Source organism: Pseudomyrmex gracilis, unplaced genomic scaffold (assembly GCF_002006095.1).
Source record: "Pseudomyrmex gracilis isolate BER0280 unplaced genomic scaffold, ASM200609v1 scaffold_401, whole genome shotgun sequence".
Classification (NCBI taxonomy): Eukaryota; Metazoa; Arthropoda; class Insecta; order Hymenoptera; family Formicidae; genus Pseudomyrmex; species Pseudomyrmex gracilis.
The window spans coordinates 7,866-28,994 of NW_018020985.1; the positions used below are offsets into that span (position 1 = coordinate 7,866).

Consider the following 21,129-nt stretch of genomic DNA (forward strand, 5'->3'; position numbering starts at 1 on the left):
ACGACTTAATGCAGCTCATAAGATATGCAGATCCACCTATACCTGCATTGTTCTCGATAGCTTGCATGCTCAAGTCACGTGAGCAATTCGCACCGCTGGCGCAATTTCGCACGATATCTTACGCGAGAGCACAAACTGTGCAATTATGGATTGATAAAAAAGCGGTATTGATTTGAGACTGCCATCACGACGGATATATATAAAGTTTTTTGTGCAAAGTTTAGCTGTTTTTCTATTCCGAGAAAATTGTTTCTGCACTCCGAGATGTGTTTCGGTATCTTTTTATTCGGTCTCTTAAAAAATTCCGAGTTTTATTTATGCGCGCATATGCCGGGCATGTCTAAGCAATAAGAATCGTAATAACGCACACAAACAGTTATCTCTTGTCAGTTTCTGTAAAGTGGAAAAGAAAAACTTAGTTTCCGATTCGCAAATCTTTTCTTATAAATTTAACTGACGTGTTACATTTAACTAAAAATTATGCGGTTGCGGATGGAAATGTTTTACGACAAGCAAGTACTGTCTTGTAGCAAACTGTTGCTTTCAGTTTCCGGTCTTTGGCCGGAAAATCAAAATGATTTTCGGTTCTTTTTCTACATCACGTACGTCACTATCTGTACGTTATTGCTGATAACGAACTTAGTGCAAAATATGCACGATATCGAGAAGATGATGAGGAACATCACATTCACATTTCCGAGTGTGTTAATCGTATTGAAGAACGTGATGTTCCGGTGGAAAAGAGATAAATTGTTGCCCTTATTAGCAGCCGTGAGGGAGGATGCAAGCAAAGGGTTGTATCGACACTCTGATGAGAAGTACAGAGTCATTTGGTACAATATAGCGTCAACGTTGTTTACCTCGTCGTCAGTTGTGTCGTTGTTCTTTGTGCCTACGTTGTTTTATATTAAACCAATCTTTGATTGTCTTTTGTCCAGCGAATCCGGTAAGTACTTTAAGAAAGAAACGGGAATATCTAGTTGAAAATAACAGTAAAATGTTTTTTTAAACTATGTAAACTTTAGAACAAAAGATTTTAACAAGAAAATATTTGTTTTAAATTAACATTTTTGTCTGTTAAAATATATTATACATTTTGACAAACATATCTGCGTAATTCAAAAGAAAAATATGCATAAACAATAAAATTGCAACGTATAACTGTTCTGTAAACTTTGCCTTTTTTGCGACTTGAGAGCACCACGATTGTTGTGAACAATAAACAAACGAATTATGGAGTCCAGAAGTACGATATTTTGAGGCCGATATCTTGCAGAGAATGCAAAGGTATCTCGGTGCGCTTCGGGTTAAGATTCAAACAAACAAGATTCAATAATTTTTTGAGCTTGATAATAAAGAAACATCGGTTTTCATACAAATCAAACTGCATTCAAATGCTAACAATCGATACTTACAGTTAATTGAAAAATAAGAAATGCTTCAGATGACGCATTATCGCGCAATTGATGCGGAGCTCTCGAGTTCTCCGGTTATAAAAAAACTAGTCGTAGATGTTACGTTCTGACCCCTGGAAACGGTCGAGCACGAGTGAATCATAACACTTATCGATTTTTGTTTATCTCTCAACAACACACTTGGAAGGAGCGGGCATGTATGAGAGCCGAGCAAGATTTGTCAAGTCCGACGGACGGGTCAACAATCGTGAGCCGCTATTATACCGTCGCTCTTTGGACTCGCACTCGTGTGTCTTTCTTTTAGGCCTGAGACGCGAATCTCAATGACCTGGGATGAGACTGTACGATCCTTTGAGATACAGGATGATGGGATGAGATCAACACGAAATGATCACAAGCGTGATTGTTTTATATTCATTGTAAATATTTATCATAATTTTCGCTATAACAATTAGCTTTGCTATACAAAAGTTATAACTGTAAATATTTCTGGTATGTGTGGGTGTAAGTGATGCATGTTGGCGGGCTCAGTTGAAGTCAACTTCGATAATTTCGGAGATTTTGGATGTGCCAGAAAGAAAGATCTTATAGAAGTAGGAGACTAAGCGAGGCTTCCGGAGAAGAGGAAATTTGACGGTAATGAGAGCATCAGGAGGAGATTATGCGAAAGAGTTCTGATAGATTGAAGGAGTAAGAATCTACGACATAATACACCGTTTGGTAGAGTTTGCTATTTTGTACAAGGCGACTAGCGCGAGAAAATGTTGTAATCGAGGAAGAAGGCGAGAACGAGAGGAGTCAAGAGGTTGTTCTTCTAAGAACTCGACCTTGGGGGAGGAGTTGGTGCAGAGTATACGTCTGCGGGGTCTATAGGAGAATACGAGGGGTCGGAGAATGACGGAGAGAGGGAGCGGGGGCGAGAGGAGTTGGCAGGGTGTTCTTCGAAACTCGACCTCCGGTGAGGAAGGAGGAGAACAATGACGAGGAGGAGAGGTTGGTGCAGAATATACATCTGCGAGGTCTATAGGAGAGTATATAGCGCGTCATTGTATCGCGGAATAAGTGCGTGATCGGAGGGCAAGCGGGGCGGTTGCTCGCCAACAAGTGCCGTACGAATCGTACGGCCCACTTGCCCTCCGATCCGCGCGCTTATTCCGCGATTCAGTGACGCGCTGTGTACAAAGGCTCGGTAAGTGATGAAGAGAGGAAGCGGGGAGGCGACTGAGTGCGAGACGCGTGTGTAATTGTGTTGTCATTTATATCTAAACTAATGCTATCCTTATTAGATTCAGTTTCGCGGGGATCGTCAGGTGAGAAGTAACAAGTCGCTGTATCGGGAGAGGGGTCCTACTGTACCTCAGCCTGCTTGCGAGCTCTCTTGGCGGCCCTTCGACGATATTTTTGAGTTACTCGTTGCGATTTTCTCCGCCTTTGCAGGCCGGGCGCCTCTACTTAAAAGGTTCGCGACGGTTAACTGGCTAGTATAGCGTACTTAGACGATTGTTACCCAGACTTACAATTGCATATCTCCTAAAAATTTACGCGATAGCAACGTTGAGGACCGCTTGACAATCCTTGCGGATCGTCCGCAATCCGAAGTCGGCGATAGCTCATTTTTTGTCGAAAGAGAAACAACCGTTCCAATTTTTATTCCTTAAGATTTTTTTGCGCCTTGAGGCACAACTAATTGATTGTAAAACTTTGAGTCTTATTTCTATTACTTACTACTTTGGTGAGATTTGCGGCAGCGACAACAATAACTAATCGGCAGTAGCAGCGAGAATCGGTGAGAGAGAATCGGTAGAGAGAGAATCGGTGGCGATGGCTTGCAGATGTACCTCTGAGGACGCAGTCTCTTATACAGGGTGTCTGACAACAAACTATAAAGCCGACGTGTGTAGGTAGATCGGGTCATTCTGAACAGAAAAGTTATATACGATTTTGCAAAATTCGCAATATTTATTGAGATATGAATTAATAAATGTGAACCAATGAAGGCGCGGGGAGCGATGATCGGACTCTATAGGCGTGCACGATTATCAGATGAAAAGAAAAATGGCTTCTCTCATGTAATGTCTTAGTAACGAGAGGAGTAAACAAACAAGCGCGGAACGACTCAGTTTCTTGTGATCGGGCGCTATTCGGCGGTACGCAGCGAGCAGCGGCGAGCGAGGAGTAGAGCTGATAATTGTGCACGCCTATAGAGTCCGATCGTCGCTCCCCGCGCCTTCATTGGTTCACATTTATTAATTCATATCTCAATAAATATTGCGAATTTTGCAAAATGGTATATAACTTTTCTGTTCAGAATGACCCGATCTACCTACACACGTCGGCTTTATAGTTCGTTGTCAGACACCCTGTATTTCAGTCACTAATCACTCGTTTGTCACTCGCTTGCCACACTCGCTCGATCAACTCGCCACGCACCGAGGAAAAATTTTCTTACACTGAGTCGAGGTTGCTTGAGGTTCTTCTTTTATCCGCGAGACTCGGAAAACCAATCAAATGTTAGCGATAGATTACCCGATTTTTTGTTATCTCCCGGATTTCGCCAGAAGTAGATTTCCGTTCAAAAGAGGAAAGGAAAAAAATATTTTTCCAAATTTTTGAGGTTTTTTAAAGTTTTATCAGGCATCGATATCCGAATCTGCGCTAGTATCGCGCGGCTGCATTCCGGAGATATCAAATCCCGTCGCGGAAAGGAAGTGGAGTCCGCAGGATGTAACATAGAAATATTTCAGTTTTCCGAAGTTACTTCCGAAGAATCGACATTTTTCTCGTGTCAAAAACTTGCGTTGGTTAAATGCAATTGTCCGGCCATAAAAGTACTTATTCGATCTTCAAATAGTTTGTGTCAGACTCAGGTTCTCTATCTAGCCAAAACTCGCAGAGTCTCTACTTTTGCCCGTTTATCAAAACATAACATAAATAGTAAATCATTAAACGTTTAATAACATTAAAAATAATAGTTTATTTAAGATTCACACATAATTAATTTTCAATAACAAATTTAACTATTTGACTAATAATAATTTATTTTAATACTAATAATAATTTATTTTACAAACTTAATTTGTTACTACAAATATTTTCTATCTCAATTTCTCTGTCAGTCGCAAAACCTTTTGTGATAGTTTTGAAGTCGCTGACGAGATCTTTGCAATGATATTCATTCACAATACCCGTTGTTCTTTTTTAATTTTGTTATTTAAAAATTACCTAAATTAAAAATAATTTCGGTTTAATAGTTAAAACTGACTTTGAGAATGCCTTTCCTAAACTTTATTTCAAATAAAGTAAAAGGGTTATACTTGTGTATTTCGCGCGCATTTAAAAAAATTTTTAGAAACGATAAAATAAGGCAAATTGCCGCTGAGAAATGAAATAGTCATCCGTCGATTATTAGATCAAATCTTGTAGACGTAAGTAGGTTTAGAGTTAAGAAACATATAAATGTCGGCTACAAATATATACTATAAAACATAAAACATTCCATTTAAAATGTTATATAAATATACAGGGTGTCTAACAATTACTTTAAAATCTCTCGTAGGCAGATAGAAGGAGTAAAACTGAGTCAAAAAGTCCTGAACCATTTTTTTCTATTACGTAAATAATAAAGGAGTAATTGTTGAATAAATCAAGCCAATCAGCGCCTATCTTTAGCCGAACGTATGTCAGTGAACCACGGGCCTGGTGTGTGTGAGCGCGACTCACTGACGTGCACCCGGCTAAAGGTCGGCGCTAATTGGCTTGATTTATTCAATAATTACTCCTTTATTATTTACGTAATAGAAAAAAATGGTTCAGGACTTTTTGACTCAGTTTTACTCCTTTTACCTGCCTACGAGAGATTTTAAAGTAATTGTCGGACACCCTGTATATATATATATATATTTATATATATATTTTACGGGACACCCTGTATATATATTGTATATTGTGACATGATGTTCGCGCCGCTCCCCCCTTGCCACAAAAATTATCCTTTGAGGGAGTCCCGAAGTGTGTGCCGGTATAGAACGCCAGGATCCTCCAGGACTTGCACACCGTATCTCGTTTTGATTTAGTTGCTTATTTCTTTTTTGTTTTGTATTTTTTTATTATTATGTAAAATATGGCGCCTCCCCCCCTCCCCCCCGAGGGCTTACCCTGTCGAAGGACACCGAAGAAGACGAGCAGACACGAACTTTAGAGCGGGACCTGGCCAAGGAGCGAACCAGAAACGAGGGTGATCGAGGAAGCGCCAGTGGCAGCGTACAGAGGCTACGGCCCTGACTCAGCGGGCAGGATCAATCCCATACGCCAGGGAGCGCAAGCGGCACGCGAGCGACAACGTCGTCAGGCGGCGGTAGACACCTGGAATTAACAGCGACTAAATCTGCCTTTTGGGACCAGCTACCAGCTCTGAGGGGCCTAGAAACCGACATATGACCTCCTGGAGGTCCGCCCCCAGCCAGCCGGACAAGATGCACTCAGAAAACGCGAGGCGAAGTAGGAATCCTGCGAAGGAGATTCACATTCATAATTCACGGGTCAGGCCCTTGTAGCTCGCACGACCGCGAGCGCCGCGCTTGATAAAACGCCGTGCCCTGATTGGCTGGCGCAGCCGACCCCACGCGATTCGAGCGTGCTCCGGCGCATCGACCCCGAATCGATCGCGATCCTCGCTCTCTTGGTCGCCAACCCTTGTAAGAATTGGACGCATGAAAGGACTCCCGGAAGGTACCGTCTCTGAGAGAGCCGAACAGGAAGGACGTTATGTCGCAGGACGACGATATCCGGTGAGGTGCCTCGTTTCTTGTAGCCACGAATCTGTGTGCCGAGTTCCGTGTCGAGGCTAGTCGCCAATTCTCGCGTTGTGTGTCGAGCAAGGACAAATCCTTTGCCATATTTATTTCATTTGTGGGCGACTAGAATCGGATTCACAGGGCTTCGTGGCATTTCTTCGTAGGCTTAAGTGCGTTCAGATTTCGCGAATATTCTGTTGAATACTGTGACAAGCCCTGAAGCCGCTCGGGAAGCGCCAAGTAGCAGTCCGTATTATGTGAAAATTGTAGCTTATGTAAATATACTTTTTGCGCTTGTGCTATTGATGTACTGCATGTATCGTCTTTGCGCTACTGCATCGCGTGCTGTCGTATCGATTTTGCTGTACCGAGGCTCTTAATGCTGTCGTATCGATTTTGCGGTAACGAGATCATTAGTGCTGTCGTATCGACTTTGCTATTGCGAGACCCTTAGCGTTGTCGTGCTAATTGACGATTTCTTTTTGAATCGCGTTACTCGGCGGGAAACTATCTGGCAAAAGCCTCGCTCTAACTAATCATTGCAGAACACTGTCATACCGAATCGCTCTAGCGGGCGTGTCAGATCGAACAGCGATACCTAATCACGCGGAGAGTGTGTAGGACGGAAGTGGAGCCTTATCGTTGTCAAGAAGGTGCTGAAATTCGTGAGAATCGGCCGCCGATGCCGGAGGGGTCCCGGTAGTAATTATTGTCAAATCGACTCGCGGACGTACGATAATACGTGATCTCTGCAGTCGGCATATGATTTTTCGGTGTAAGTCCCCCGAGGAATGGCTGGATCGAAACGAATTATCGGAGGCTATCGTATCGTAGCGTGTCTCGGGTAAAGGTTGAACTCAGGACCGAAGCCTTTTCCGGCCTCACACTCATTCCCGCTTTGCGTCTCATCAACACCGCTTGCTTCTACGCTTGCTTGCATCTCTGTAATCATCCGGCGAAAGCTTTGTCGCCGTGGGCGATACTGCGCTATATCCCCGCTGGATTTGGGAAGCGTAACGCCTAATTACCATTACGTTGGAGCGCTGTTTTGCACGAGCGACTGTTGTTGAACCATCAGCTGTTTGACCTTGGTTTGACCTCTCGGCCGCGCGACGTGGTAGCGTGTTTTGGTGTCTTTGCGTATTTGCGTCGTGTCTTGATTTTTTTTCTGTATTATTCTTTGTTATTCCTTTTCTTTATTCTGCTTAAATTTTTTTTTATTGTTCTTATTTTTTTTTTAATTTTTTTTTAAATAAATTTGTTAACTCGGACAATCTGGCGTCTTGTTTTGACTCTCTACCTCGCACGCGCAATTTCTTTCTATCCTTGGAGGGACAGCCTAGATCAAAAAGATAATAAACCCAGACCCTCTCCGTTAGATAGAGCTAGCCAGCCCGTTGTGTCGAGCGACGCAGGATTTGACGCGGTTCCGCGTCCGGCGCCCAGAATTTTTACTAAAGATTTGTTGGCTCGGCGCAGTGGCGTGCTCGTTGCGTTACCCTTTTTCTATTCTGCTCATATAGACGTTCCTGACCTTGTGGACTCCCGTTTGTGTCCCGATTTCGCACTTCCGTTTCGGGCGGGGCGACGCGAGGGAATTGCAACATACCAACCCCAGAAAACGTCACAATATATATACAGGATGTCCCGTAATTGCCGTACAACTGCTTGTAAGTAGATAGAAGGGGTTATTCTAAGACAAAAATCTTATACCACTTTGGAAGATTCGCAATAATTAACAAAATATTAATTAATAAAGATCCGCTAATCAGCGTGCATCCAGCGTAAGGACAGCCCAGTCTGTCGCGCCGTAGCGACGGAATGGGAGAAACTAATAGAATAACATGTGCATACATAGACAGCATATAGACTGCGTTCGGGCAGCGCGCTATTCGCGCTATTGTATTCCTTCGCTACGGCGCGACAGACTGGGCTGTCTTTACGCTGGATGCACGCTGATTAGCGGGTCTTTATTAATTCTTATCTCGTTAATTATTGCAAATTTTCCAAAGTGGTATAAGACTTTTCGTCTCAGAATAACCCCTTCTTTTTGCCTACAAGCGATGAGACGGCAATTATGAGACATTCTGTATATATAGTTATACGTAAAAATATATCTGCTCGTGAAAATTTCAACGTTGTGGAAAAAAGCAACTACGAGCAAACACCTGTTGTGGTAAATATATAGTTATATGTATATGTATGTATATCAAAAGAGACACGATAGTGCCTCGCGCCAACCCACACAGAACAAAAACTCCATTAGACGTCTATTAGACGTCGACAGCTCCATGCGACATCTAATAAATGTCTAATAGATGTTTGGATGGATAGATGTCTGTGTGGAAAGTTTACGCGCAACAAAGTGGCGCTCAAACTGTGCGAGTACACTGTGTCTCTTATACGTAAAAATCAGGCATTTCAGTAAAGAGAAGATTTTTAATCAGCCAATTTTTAATAACGACTGAAGAGATCGACTTCTTTTTAGTCTCGTTTAATTCGCGTTGAAAAAATAAAAAAAAAGTATTTTTGCGTTTTTGTTGTTTGTTTCTGATTTTTCGAGATATACGACGATAAAGTTTTGAAGTGAAAAATTTACGATTTAAAAATTTACGATTTAGTAATCATTTGTCGTGTGACCAAATTGTGTGCATGTTCGTGTGCTGCTGCTAGATGGCATACATATACAAGCGCGTTTTAAGAAGAAACAAAAAGACAAGAAGTGTAAGTTAGAAAAAAAAGAGAGAATCACGAGGCACGGTAGTGGTTCGCGTTATTCGCGCCGGCAACACCTCCGATAGTACCGATCGCTTCGACAATGTTCCTCGCGGCGTAGTGATTTTGCACCGGCAACATTTCCGATATACTTTGTTTTATTAAACTGTATTAAAACTTGGCACGAAATAACTACAAACTATAATGTACTTTAAAAGGATAAAGTAAAAAATTAATTCAAAAACCAATAAACAAATTTTGCAGGAAAATTAGACTCCGGCATTACCTCCGACCGTGATGAGCGTAATGCAGTTTATCGAAGTGTGGTTGTTTCGTACCGGCAACACCTCTGATATACCTTTTAATAAATGTTGACACTTGCCGAAATAATTATAAACTATTGTAGTAAGTTAAGAACTAAATTAGATAAAGGCAGAAGCTTTTCTCTTGTACAAACGCAGGTATCACAATCAATTCTTAGCGCGGATACAAAAACTCGCAGTCTCTTCGATAATGGTGACCTCAAGATTATTCTTCCGCTTCGACCGTTAATCGCGCGATCTCTCTACATAACAGGTGGGGGTCGATCACCGAACTATGGGTGTGTTTTGCCGAAGTTAGCGCTACGTAGCGCTACGTAGCGGCTTCAACTGCATGTTCTAAGTAGTGGCCGCCATTTTTGTAAGCGCAAATATGTTTGTATACAAATCGCCGTTGTATTCTTCGGTTGTTAAACTGTGTTTTTTAATTATTTATAAAAATGGCAAAAAAAGTGTCAAAGTATTATAATTGGGACGGTATTATTGTAAATGGCGGCCACTACTTAGAACATGCTGCGCGTAGCAATACTGTCAAGCAGAAGTAACGCAACAGTTGCAACTGCTACATGAAGCCGCTACGTAGCGCTACGTAGCGCTAACTTCGGCAAAACACACCCTATAATATGGAACGCGCCTTGCCATTGTGCAAGCTGTCCGCGATAGAGAACATCACAACTAGGATTTCTGTCTTTGTCTCGTCGTCGCTGATTGGTTGAAATTTATACGAGTACAGTCCAAGACAAAAGAACAACGAAAAGTAAAAAATGACTGTGTTCAGCAGAAATCAGCGCTCAGCAATTGCTGAGTGACTGAATGACTAAACGCAGTCATTCTTTACTTTTCGTTGTTTTTTCGTCTTGGACTGTACTCGTATAAATTTCAACCAATCAGCGACGACGAGACAAAGACAGAGATCCTAGTTGTGATGCTCTCTATCTTAGACTATATATACTTATAGACACGGCCTGTAGATAGGAATCCACGAGTCGAGGTGAAGCAAAGATAATATCATCTACGTGACGTCACATGTGGGCATTTCGCCACATTAAGCGCGGCCTCGTAGATGATATTATCTTATCTTCAAGGCAGTTATCTGAAGCCGTCTATAAACGCGCCTTTGCTTTGCCCACATGTGACGTCATGTAGATGATATTATCTTTGCTTCAAGATAGTTGTCTGAAGCCGCGTCTATAAGTATATATGGTCTAAGCTCTCTATCGCGGACAGCTCGTACAATGGCAAGGCGCGTTCCATATTATAGTTCAGTGGAGTCGATCGTCTTGCCGTCCAGGGCCCTTCACAGCGCCGCTGCTCTGCCGATAACTGACTCGCATGATATTAAGGGAATCCTAAACTGAATCTGTTTTATTGACTGAATTTACGGCGTATGACGTCAGATTGTAATAATAATTCTTTAATATAAAAAGTTGTGCAGTTTGTACGTAGAAAACCAACTGCGTCCCGTTTTCGGAACAACATAAAGAACAATATAGAGCTCTCAGAAATGTTTTTAGAAGGTTAGTATAAATAAATAGTGTGCGTGAAATGATGAATAAATAGTGTGTGTATTCCAATATTGTTCTGAAAATATTCACACGCACACTATTCATACTAGGCTTCTAAACGCATTTCTGAGAGCTCTATATTGTTTTTTATGTTGCTCCAAAAACGGGACGCAGTTGGTTTTCTACGTACAAACTGCATAACTTTTCATATTAAGCGAATATTACTACAATCTGACGCCAAAAGCTGTGAACTCAGTCGGTACATCGACGGAGTTCGACCGTCAGTTTAGGATCCCCTTAAGCCTCTTGCATAATGCGAGGGAATAGTGCATAGCAGAGAGAAGCCTGAGAGCGGCCACGGCCATAAGAGTTTCTGTCATAGCTTTTCGTGGACATGGTTCTATTCCGTGCTAAGTTTGTGGACATGGTTCTATTCCGTGCTATGAAAACACTGACGTGGTGGGGATATGCACACAAGCGAGAACCGTCGTCATACATCAACATAATATGTCTGCACACTTCCACGAGCTCACACGGACAACGGTCGCTTGTGTGCGTATCCCCACTACGTCGGTGTTTTCATAGCATGGAATAGAACCATGTCCACAAACTTAGCACGGAATAGAACCATGTCCACGAAAAGCTATGACAGAAACTCTTATGGCCGTGGCCGCTCTCAGGCTTCTCTCTGATGATAGCGATAAGCAATAGACACAGAATTTCAACTCATCGGAAAATTTATCACTATTGCTTATTCCGTTTCCTGATCTGCATTGATACATGTGTATTTTTGTATGTTAGATTCCGCTGTTTCTATCGTTATTTATAAATATAAACTCTTTAAAACTGGTGTTATTTCTATCGCTATTGCTATTTCTTCCATTGTGCAAGAGGCTTTACACTACGGCGCTCTTTTGCAAGATGCCAGAGTCCTGATCACAATCGAAGCTAGCGGTTTATGCTCTTTTTACACTATATACTTTTAATTTATAATAAAATTTAAAAACTAGATAAAAAACGTTTTTTGCGCCGGCAACACCTCCGATATAACTTTTTGTATTAAACTATTTTGAAACTTGGCACAAAATAACTACAAACTGTATATTTTAAATTTATGAAAAAAATTAATTCAGAACTGTATATTTTACATTTATGAAGAAAATTAATTCAGAAAACGGAATAAATAAATTTTGCATAAAAATCAGATTCCGGCAATATCTCCGACTGTGGTGCGCAGAGCTGTCTATCGTGACATAGTGGTTTCGCGCCGGCAACACCTCCAATATAACTTTTTTCAATAAACTGTTTTGAAACTTTGCACAAAATAACTACAATCTATATACTTTAACTTTTTGAAGTAAAAAATTAAAAATTAATAAATTACAAAGTGATTTAATACTGCAGAAACTTCTTTCTTTATAAGACTTGTTTTACAAAATTAAATAATACTACAAAATACAAAATGATATCTCGATACAAGTGATATCTCGAAAAACTTATCTTTTTAAAAAACAGGTAAGAACAGGCGCCAAGTATACGTACAACACATATTGTATATTTAAATTAAAAAATTAAAAATTGATTTAATACTACAAACAATTCTTTTCCTAAAAACCTGTTCTACAGCATTATATACTACAAAACATTCTTTTTTACTACAAAAACTTCTTTTTCTCTAAAATGTTTTTACAAAATACAAAAAGTTCTTTCTCTATAAAACTTGGTTTACAAAATATTATATACTACAAAACATTCTTTCTCTAAAAACCTGTTTTACAAAAGAAGTGATATCAAAATGTAGCACTAATTAAACTTTTGTACGTTACTACTAAGCTTTTATACGTTATTATATTGAAAAACAATATACAATAGAAAACAATATTGAATAGAAATACTCCTCAACTATAATGAAAGTATTTCTTTATGCGGCAGTCTGAGGCAGCCGCGCCAAGTATTTTTTATTAAAAATTTTTTGTTTGAAAAAAATTTTTTTGTTACATCTCTATGTGTTCTAGTAATAAATATGTTACGTCATGGACTTCACGATCCTTTTTTTTTGCAACGTGGGAACGGTATTCTAGTCCTAAGGATCGTAACTGACTGTAATCTTAGATGTAAACTTCCTGGATAGAGAACGAGGAGTCGATAATGGCGATAAACGAATTATAATCAGTTTGCACGCAGGGTATTGCCATGACAAGTAAACGGACTTGATTTCTTACTTGCAGTAAGACAAAGAGTGATAAAAATTTTCGCACAGTAATTGAGGCGAGTAACTCGAATCGGGCGGGTGGAAATCAAAGATCTTCTTATCTCCGGAAAGGAAGTTGAAATCAAAACCAAGTTAGTGGTCAGTCGTGCAAATTTAAACACAATAGCGCGAATCCGATAGCAAATTTCAAAAGAGATAGTTAGGCGATTTGGCCGGCGCCGGTGATTGGCGCTCTCGCTTGTGCGGATCTGCGAATCAAGATCCGATTTTTAATCTAAGTAATAAGAAGGGATTCAGAATCCAAGTTTGATTGGTAAAACCCAAGTGTCTGGGGGTCAAAAAACCGAGTGTAAAAGCTGGAACTCAGAGCCGAAGTCAGCATTATCCTCTTTTCATTCAGTTCAATAGTCTGCTGAATAGTACGTCGCAAATTCTTTTAAGAAAATTAACCGTGCGCTAGTTGGTGCGACAGACTGTGGCAGTGTCGTGGTAAAAGGCAACCGAATCAGGAGCCGAGCCAGCTTGCCTACTCCGCAGTTCTGATCAAGGTGGAAATTTGATTGTTCATCGAAGAATTGCAGCAAGTAGTAAGTCGAAATAATAGTATTAGTGCGATAAGACAACCGGTGGTTCCATATTGAACTTTCTCCTCTGTTTCAATTGAGGCGACTATCATCCGGAACATTTAATTGCGTTGAGCTAGCACTTCTCATTTCTGCTTCTGTCAACTAGCGACTCACGACCTTGCGTGTCGTTCCGAGCCGCTGCTGACTTTCGTTCTTGTTGGATTAGCGACTCACGGTCTTGTGAATCGTTCTGAACCGCTGCCGACATTCTTTTCCGGTCCGTCCTCTGTGGTGCTAAACAACGCAAGCTAAACTATGTTCCGGAAATTAGTTGTAAAATTATTCAGTGTTCGTTAATAAAATTAAATTACGTTTTTAAGCGGAACCCTGGAAGTATCTGAAATCTCGAAACGCGATTATAACAAGGCGCAACCGTCGCAATCGGGCTCTTCGGCGCAGAGACACTGCCAGCCGAGACAATCAACAAACCTACCTACGAAAACAATAATAAGCCGGAAGACCAACAGATAGCAATTATCAAAATTTACAACATACACAGACACATTCGACTCCACACCGGACTCAGTCGCCTCCCCCTTCTTCTCCTCCGCCTCCTGCACCTTCTCCACCTCTTCCGTCTCCATCACCTCTTTTAGAATCTCCATCGTATTCTCCAGTAGTTCTTGGAGAAATTTCTGATCCCTCCTCTACCCTTCCTCGTCACTATTCTCCCTCTCCTTTCCCTGAATCATCCGAATTTGACATTCAATCAGAAGACGAAGAAGACCTCTTACCTCACCAATTGTCATATTTTATATTGCTTGCTAATTCTTTTCCTGTCGCCGACTCTCCTCTTTCAAAGAATGAATTCCCAGCAAACACAGATATATAACAGAAACATCCCAGCAAACACAGATATATAACAGAAACATCCCAGCAAACACAGATATATAACAGCAACATTGTCGTAACAAAACAAATGTAACATGTAATATAACATGGTTGTTGCATGTAACATTCATGTTAGTTGTAATTTCCTACTTATTGTATATTGCAGTTATATAATATGAATATAACATGTAAGTAGAATGTAATATAATTGTTATATAGTTACAGAAATGTTATATGACAGTTATATAAATTGCTGAAATGTTACGTAATTGCAATATTCGTTGTTTTATTGTCATATAACTGTTATTAAATTAATTATATTACAGTTATACACCCCGATAGCCAAATGATAGCGGTATGCCAACAGGTTTAATCAGCACTTTGCAACAGATTCCACTCAGCTGTGTCATCATAGTGAGTGAATTATGTAGGCACTATATGTAAAGAAAATAACACAGCAAAAATATAGAAATAAATGAAGAATGAAATGACAATAGCACGTTATGCTTCAAATCTGCTACATTTTTTGAGCAAGTTCTACTTGATTGATGCAATAATATTTGCATCACGGCATGACACATTTATATTCTCTTTCTTTTTCTGTTTTTCTGTCAACACTAGTTGAAATAACAAATTATGTTTGAATACTGCATTGCACTGGCATAATGTGTTATTGCAGACTTTGCAAAATATGTTCATTCAAATATGCTCATTCAAATTTCCTGGTTTGTTATCGGGATAGCCTTACTAAATTTCGTTAAATTATCTTGAAAGGTTAGTAAATATTTATTTCCGTTGTTTGACACTGATAATGATCCTACTATGTCCAACGCGCATTTCTCGAATGGTTTACTCGGTGTGTCAGTTATTACCAGAGGCATTTTGACTTTGCGCGTCAACTTATTTCTTTGACATAACTTGCACTGTTTAACGTAATTAGCTACGTCTTTTGTTAAGTTTGGCCATTGATGAGCAACCTAATTTTTTTAATTGTTTGTTCAATGCCCTGATGACCACCGAAAGGGGTGTCGTGATACTCATACAATATCGTCTGGTTTTCCTCTTCGCTGTACTCTTTCCTTTTTTCTCTAATGCTTTCTTCTGCTTCGTCTGTGTTTGCAGATTTTTTTTTCTTTTTCATATTTGCATTATCATTTTCTTCTGTTGCACTCGCGCTTTCGTCTGTCTCACTTGCGCTCGTGTTGTCTTCTATTTTGCTTACGTTTGCGCTCTCTCTTGCACTTGCTTTGCTTACATGCAATTCTTTTTCATGTAACGTATCATCTACCGGGTGTCTGCTTAATGCGTCTGCATTCGCATTTGCCTTTCGTTTTTTATGTAAGATTTCGTAGTCGTACTCCTTCAGGTTTAATCTTCACCGTATTAATCTTGAGCCGGGATCTTTAACATTAAATAATCACACAAGTGCTTTATGGTCGGTTATTATTCTAAATTTTGTGCCGTACAAGTATGGACGGAAGTGATTGACTGCTCAGACAATTAGTAATTCTTTTTCGGTCGTGTTATAGTTTCGCTCGGTTCTGTTTAGCACGCGACTCGTGTACGCGATAGGTCTTTTCTTCCCCGCGACGTTCTGTGATAAGACTGCTCCGACCGCGTAACCTGATGCGTCTGTTGTGACACTGAACTTGCGATTGAAGTCAAGATATGCTAATAAAAGTGCCGTAATTAACTTTTCCTTTAAAAGTTCGAACGCTTTTTGTTGTTCCGTGTCCCATACGAACTTTACTTATTTACGCGTCAGTTGCGTTAACGGTTTTGCGAGTTTTTAAAACTGATCTATGAACTTTCGATAGTATCCAGCTAAACCGATAAAAGCTTGCACGTGCTTTAATTTTTCCGGTACAGAAAACTTTTTTACCGCGCTTATCTTAGACGGATCGAGTGAAATTCCGTTTTCACTTATAATGTGTCCCAAATACGTAACTTCTTTTTGTAGAAATTCGCACTTGTCTAGTTGTAACTTCAAATTATTTTTTCTTAAACGTCTGAGTACCTCCTTTAAACGCTTATTATGTTCTTCTAAGCTTGCTCCGTATATCACTGTCATCCAAATACACAAAGCATTTTATGCCTTATATTCCCACCAGCACCGTGTTTATTAGTCTCTGAAACGTGCGGGTGCATTTTTTAATCCGAACGGCATTCAATTATATTGGAAATATAATAAAATATAGACGAATAGTCCCGTACGATGTAGAAAATGCCGTTTTCTGTTTGTCTTCCTCGGCCATTGGTATCTGGTAATACTCCAAGGCAAGATCTAGTGTTGAAAAATACTTTGCATTTCCTAGTTGATCTAGGATATCAGTTATATTCGGAAGAGGGAATGAGTCGCCGATAGTGACGTCAATTTTCTGAAATCGATTACAACGCGTAATTTTCGTACTCCAGACGCGTCTAGCTTTTTTGGCACTATTAATAATAGCGCGTTCCACTGACTTGTACTGTCTAATTAAACCGTTTTCTAACATCTCGCTTATTTGCTTATCTACCTCTTGCTTGTGTTTGTCTGGTAGCCTGTACGGTCGTACGTTTATCGGTCTGCAGTCCGTCTTTGTCGGAATGGAATGACACTGCATTGGTACAGGTCAGTGTCTCTCCTGGGAGATAAAATACGTCGCTATACTCTTCGCAAATTTTTTTTAATTTTCTTTCTTTCTCTTTATTTAAATGTTGCATACGCAATAAGGCTTTTACCTTTTCTTGTCGCTCTATTTCTGATTTTTCTATCTCTAGAATTTTGGCGACTTGTGCTTCTGCTTCGTGCGGATCTAATTGCAACTTTTCTAGTATTACATGCGGCACGCGCATCTTCACCTCCTTCTCTGTGGTGTTTACTACACTCACGGAGCACTCATTGTTCTCGGGTTGCACTCCCGGTAAGCAGCTGCCGATAAAGACTTCTGGCCGTGCTTCTGTTGCTTGTACTGTGCCAATATGATTCACGCTTGTAAATGCTTGGATTATCGTTTCGCATCGCGACGGTAATGTAACAGCGTGATACGGATATAATGTCATCAAGTCTGTACCGATTTTTATTTTCCCTTCTTTATGACATGGTATCGCGTGGTATTTTTTGAGAAAATCGTTTTCTAATATCTAATAACTTATTAGGAAATCGTTTTTTACAACATATTATATATCGGGTGAGTTATTTTCTTATTTTTTAACTTATATAAATACTGGTCGCGTCGAATTTTCCTATTACTCGCACGGTATGCCCCGTTACTCTTGTTAGTTTCATTTTTAGCTTGTTCACCAGAGTTTTTCCCTTTAAATACTTAACTTTTATTAGCGATATTGTAGCCCCCGTGTCGTATAACAAGGGCCATGCCCTTCTGTGTCTCGGCTATTGGTACGCTAACCAGATCTAAGCTTGTTTGGTTGGTGTCTATCGCTGTAACATGAAGCTCTACTGCTTTATTGCTTTAATTTTTCTTTTACGGTTGCACTCCTCATCGTTACTTGAAGAGTCACGATCTTCGCACGTATTCACCTTCTTTTTATCATATTTGATAATTTTTTTATCTTTATCTCTCATTTTTATTTCATTTTTATTTTTTCCATTTAGCAAACAACACTCTTCTTTTTTATGTCCGCCTTTTTGCAATAATTGCAATGATTTTGTTGCATTTACCCTTCGCTCTTCTGGTTTCGATAGATTACTTCGGCTTGAGCGACACTCTCGTCCGTAATGCCCTGCTTTTCCGCACTTATAGCAATTATTGGTTTTATTATTATTATTGCGTGTGGATGGAGGTACTTTATTTTTATTTGTCCCGGCGGCTTTTTCCTCCACGCTTGCCCCCGCTATCGCTTCTTGGAGCGTATTGTAACTGCGCGATCGCACGATTAACTTAAGATCATCCTGTAATCCAATTTGAAAATGATGTAACGCTTGTTCTTTTATTGTTTCTGATATAGTGCGTTTTTGTTCCGCTGTCCGCCCTTTTCTTTTTATCATCGATTCGTAGAGCTCCATAGCGAGCTGATTCACGCGTTGCCCGAAAGCTAAGGCGTTTTCCTCCGTTTTTTATCTTAACAAACTGAACTCGATCTGTAACTCGGTTGTTCCTTTCTTTGCCAAATAGGTGTTTTCTACTTCGCGTTTTAACTGCTCGAAGTCATGTATATCCCGTGTCTCGAAATCAAGTAAGGCCTGCCCCCTCAACTTTGTGCACAAAATCGCTTCCAAAAGCGTCCTTTCGTCCACGGGGTTTATGTTTTTTATCGCGTAAGTGCACGCGCTTAGAAATTCGCGTAACTGCGCCTGTGATCTCCCGTCGAACATTGGCACCATGGCGCGTGCTTCTTTTAACGACATATACTCGCTCAAATGCGCCGTTTGATTTCGCACGTCCGCGGGCGTTCGTCCGTAAGTTACGTCTAGCACTTTATCGTGTTCTCGCGTTACAGTGACATCGTCGGCTCGCGTGCGTCGTATGGGCGGGTCGTCGTCTTCGAGCACTTGAGACGCGCGGCGCCGATACACTTGGCGTCTTAAACCTTGAACTTCCGTTTGTAATTTCTGAAAAGCTTGCATTAACTCGGGCATAAACATAGTGTTAGGAGATTCGTCGGGATTTCTACTCGTACCCGGGGCATTGGCTGTTAGTTGGCTAAGACCCGCCATGCCCTAAAGGGGTTGTCCACCTCCCAACTCGTTGCGCATTCTGTCTATTTCCCTATCGATATCGGCTTGTGACTGATGCACTTGTTCAAGTCGTTTGTCAACAGAGTCGTTCTGTGCATATGCCATTTCGTAAATGTTTTTCAAATATGCTACTGTCATACAACGTCAGTGAAAATTCACCGCGTTCGGATACGTTGCTCGGAGTCCTACTAACGGAAAGTCTCGGTTTCTTTGATTCGAGGTTTACTTGTGAGTAAGCTCTCGTCTGTATCAAAGGTAAACTCGCGGTCTAACAGTAATATTTTCAGCTATTTCGCTCTCGTTAGCACTACAGCTGTCGCTTTCAAACGCGATTGTTAAATTTCTTCGAACTCGATTTGATCTTTCTGTACTTCGAGATTCGCTACTTTGACACGAATCGCTCTGTGTCTCTCGGATCTTTATTTGCTGTAAAGTCCGCTTCGCCGGTTTCAAATGGAGCCACAATTTGTTTTGAGTCGCACTTAGTACATTAAAACTAGGTAACCCTAATCTAAACTCGCTCACGCTCAAAGGTGTTACTTCGTCTGCTATTCCCGTAGCCGATTCTCTACGCTCGCTCATAAAAGAAATTTTTTCGACTTACAGTAGCAGCCGCATTTCGTCTTACGCCAATGTTCCCTATCGGTGTCGTTGGTTGTTTTCGCCGTCGTTGACGCGCTGCTTCCTCTCCGTCGGTCGGTCGCTCTCCGTTGATCGCTCGTTCTCCGTCGCTCGTTCTCCGTCGATCGCTCGTTCGTTCTCTGTCGGTTGCTCGTTATCCATCGGTCGCTCGCTCTTGCTTGCTTGCCGCTGGGTTTGCTGTTGCTTATTGCTGGCTGCTTCCAGCTAAATTCAGCGGATTACTGTGGATCTACTAAAGTCCTTAAGACCAATTCTTTTTTCTCTCTGCGGCTTCTGTCACCTTTTATTTAGCCATTGCAGGCACTTGTGCGCTGCCGATTTCTTCAGCCGCTAGGGCTTACTACTGAGTCGGAGTTATCTCGCTCTCCCTCAGGTACTCGAGAGTGCCTCCCTTGTGCGCTTCTCTCTTTTTTTGTGTTGTCTTACGCCTTATCGCTGTCCGTAGCATAGGTCAGTTACTTATTACCTGTTTTCCATGAGAATCGTCTGTTGCTTATTAATTCAGTTGTTGCTGTTCTCTCTGATAACAGAGATTTTGTTTCTTTTGTTGCAGGTATCTGGAATTTCTTCTCGGCGTGTGTATGCAGCATCCCACCGCTGCCATCAATTTTGTTATCATGTGTAAAATTAGGGATGTTACGAAAAAGGGACGCCGGGAATAAATAACAATAATTTGTATTTCCGTGAAAACAATAAACTTTGTTTATTTTTATATGACCGTAATACACGTTTACTACAACGCGCGTTATTCTTATAAGTATAACAGGCTATGCTCTGCCACGCAGAGCCTCCGGCCGCGACACCGGCTTTTATTCTCGAGCTAATCACTTTGTGATTGGCCTAGGAAAATCAGGCGACATCCGGTTCTCAAAAAGTGCAATGCAGACCATTGCATTTTTTCGGATGCATATGCGACCTTCGACCGGTGCGTCCTTGTGCGCGCGGTCGTATATCGCCTCGCGACTACTGACTAGACATCCGTGCCGGATTCCAGTTTTCTTTTAACACAAAACTACACCTAGTAACTAAAACCCACGTTTAAACAATATTTTATCATTAATTAATATATATCACATAACACATAATACATAACTTATAACATACAATACGTGATTTATAACAATACATTTGCTGTGCTACACAGAGATATCAAATAATAACTACCCAGCAAACAAAATGATGGCAACGTGTCGGCATTATGCAAACATGCTTTCTATGGCGTGCTGTCTCTGTGACTGCCAGATACAGGTCTATCTGGCAAGCATCGCGACGACACGTTATGCTCAACACTCTATGCGAGCTTTGTGTAAGCAGAATGCACTTCAGAATGCCGGCATCATGCAAACACACAAGTCTTGATCAGTACTAAATTCTGCTTTTAGGCTTTTAGGT

General features: G+C 40.8%; 1 protein-coding gene across 1 annotated transcript in view; it reads left to right on the forward strand.

Annotated features, from left to right (window-relative positions):
- Positions 1 to 480: 480 nt before the first annotated feature.
- Positions 481 to 21,129, forward strand: part of LOC109860518 — a 45,416-nt gene continuing 24,767 nt past the window's right edge. The window contains exon 1 of the mRNA XM_020439647.1: positions 481 to 937. Within this exon, the coding sequence (XP_020295236.1) occupies positions 481 to 937 (457 nt within the window). The remainder of the gene's footprint in view (positions 938 to 21,129) is intronic.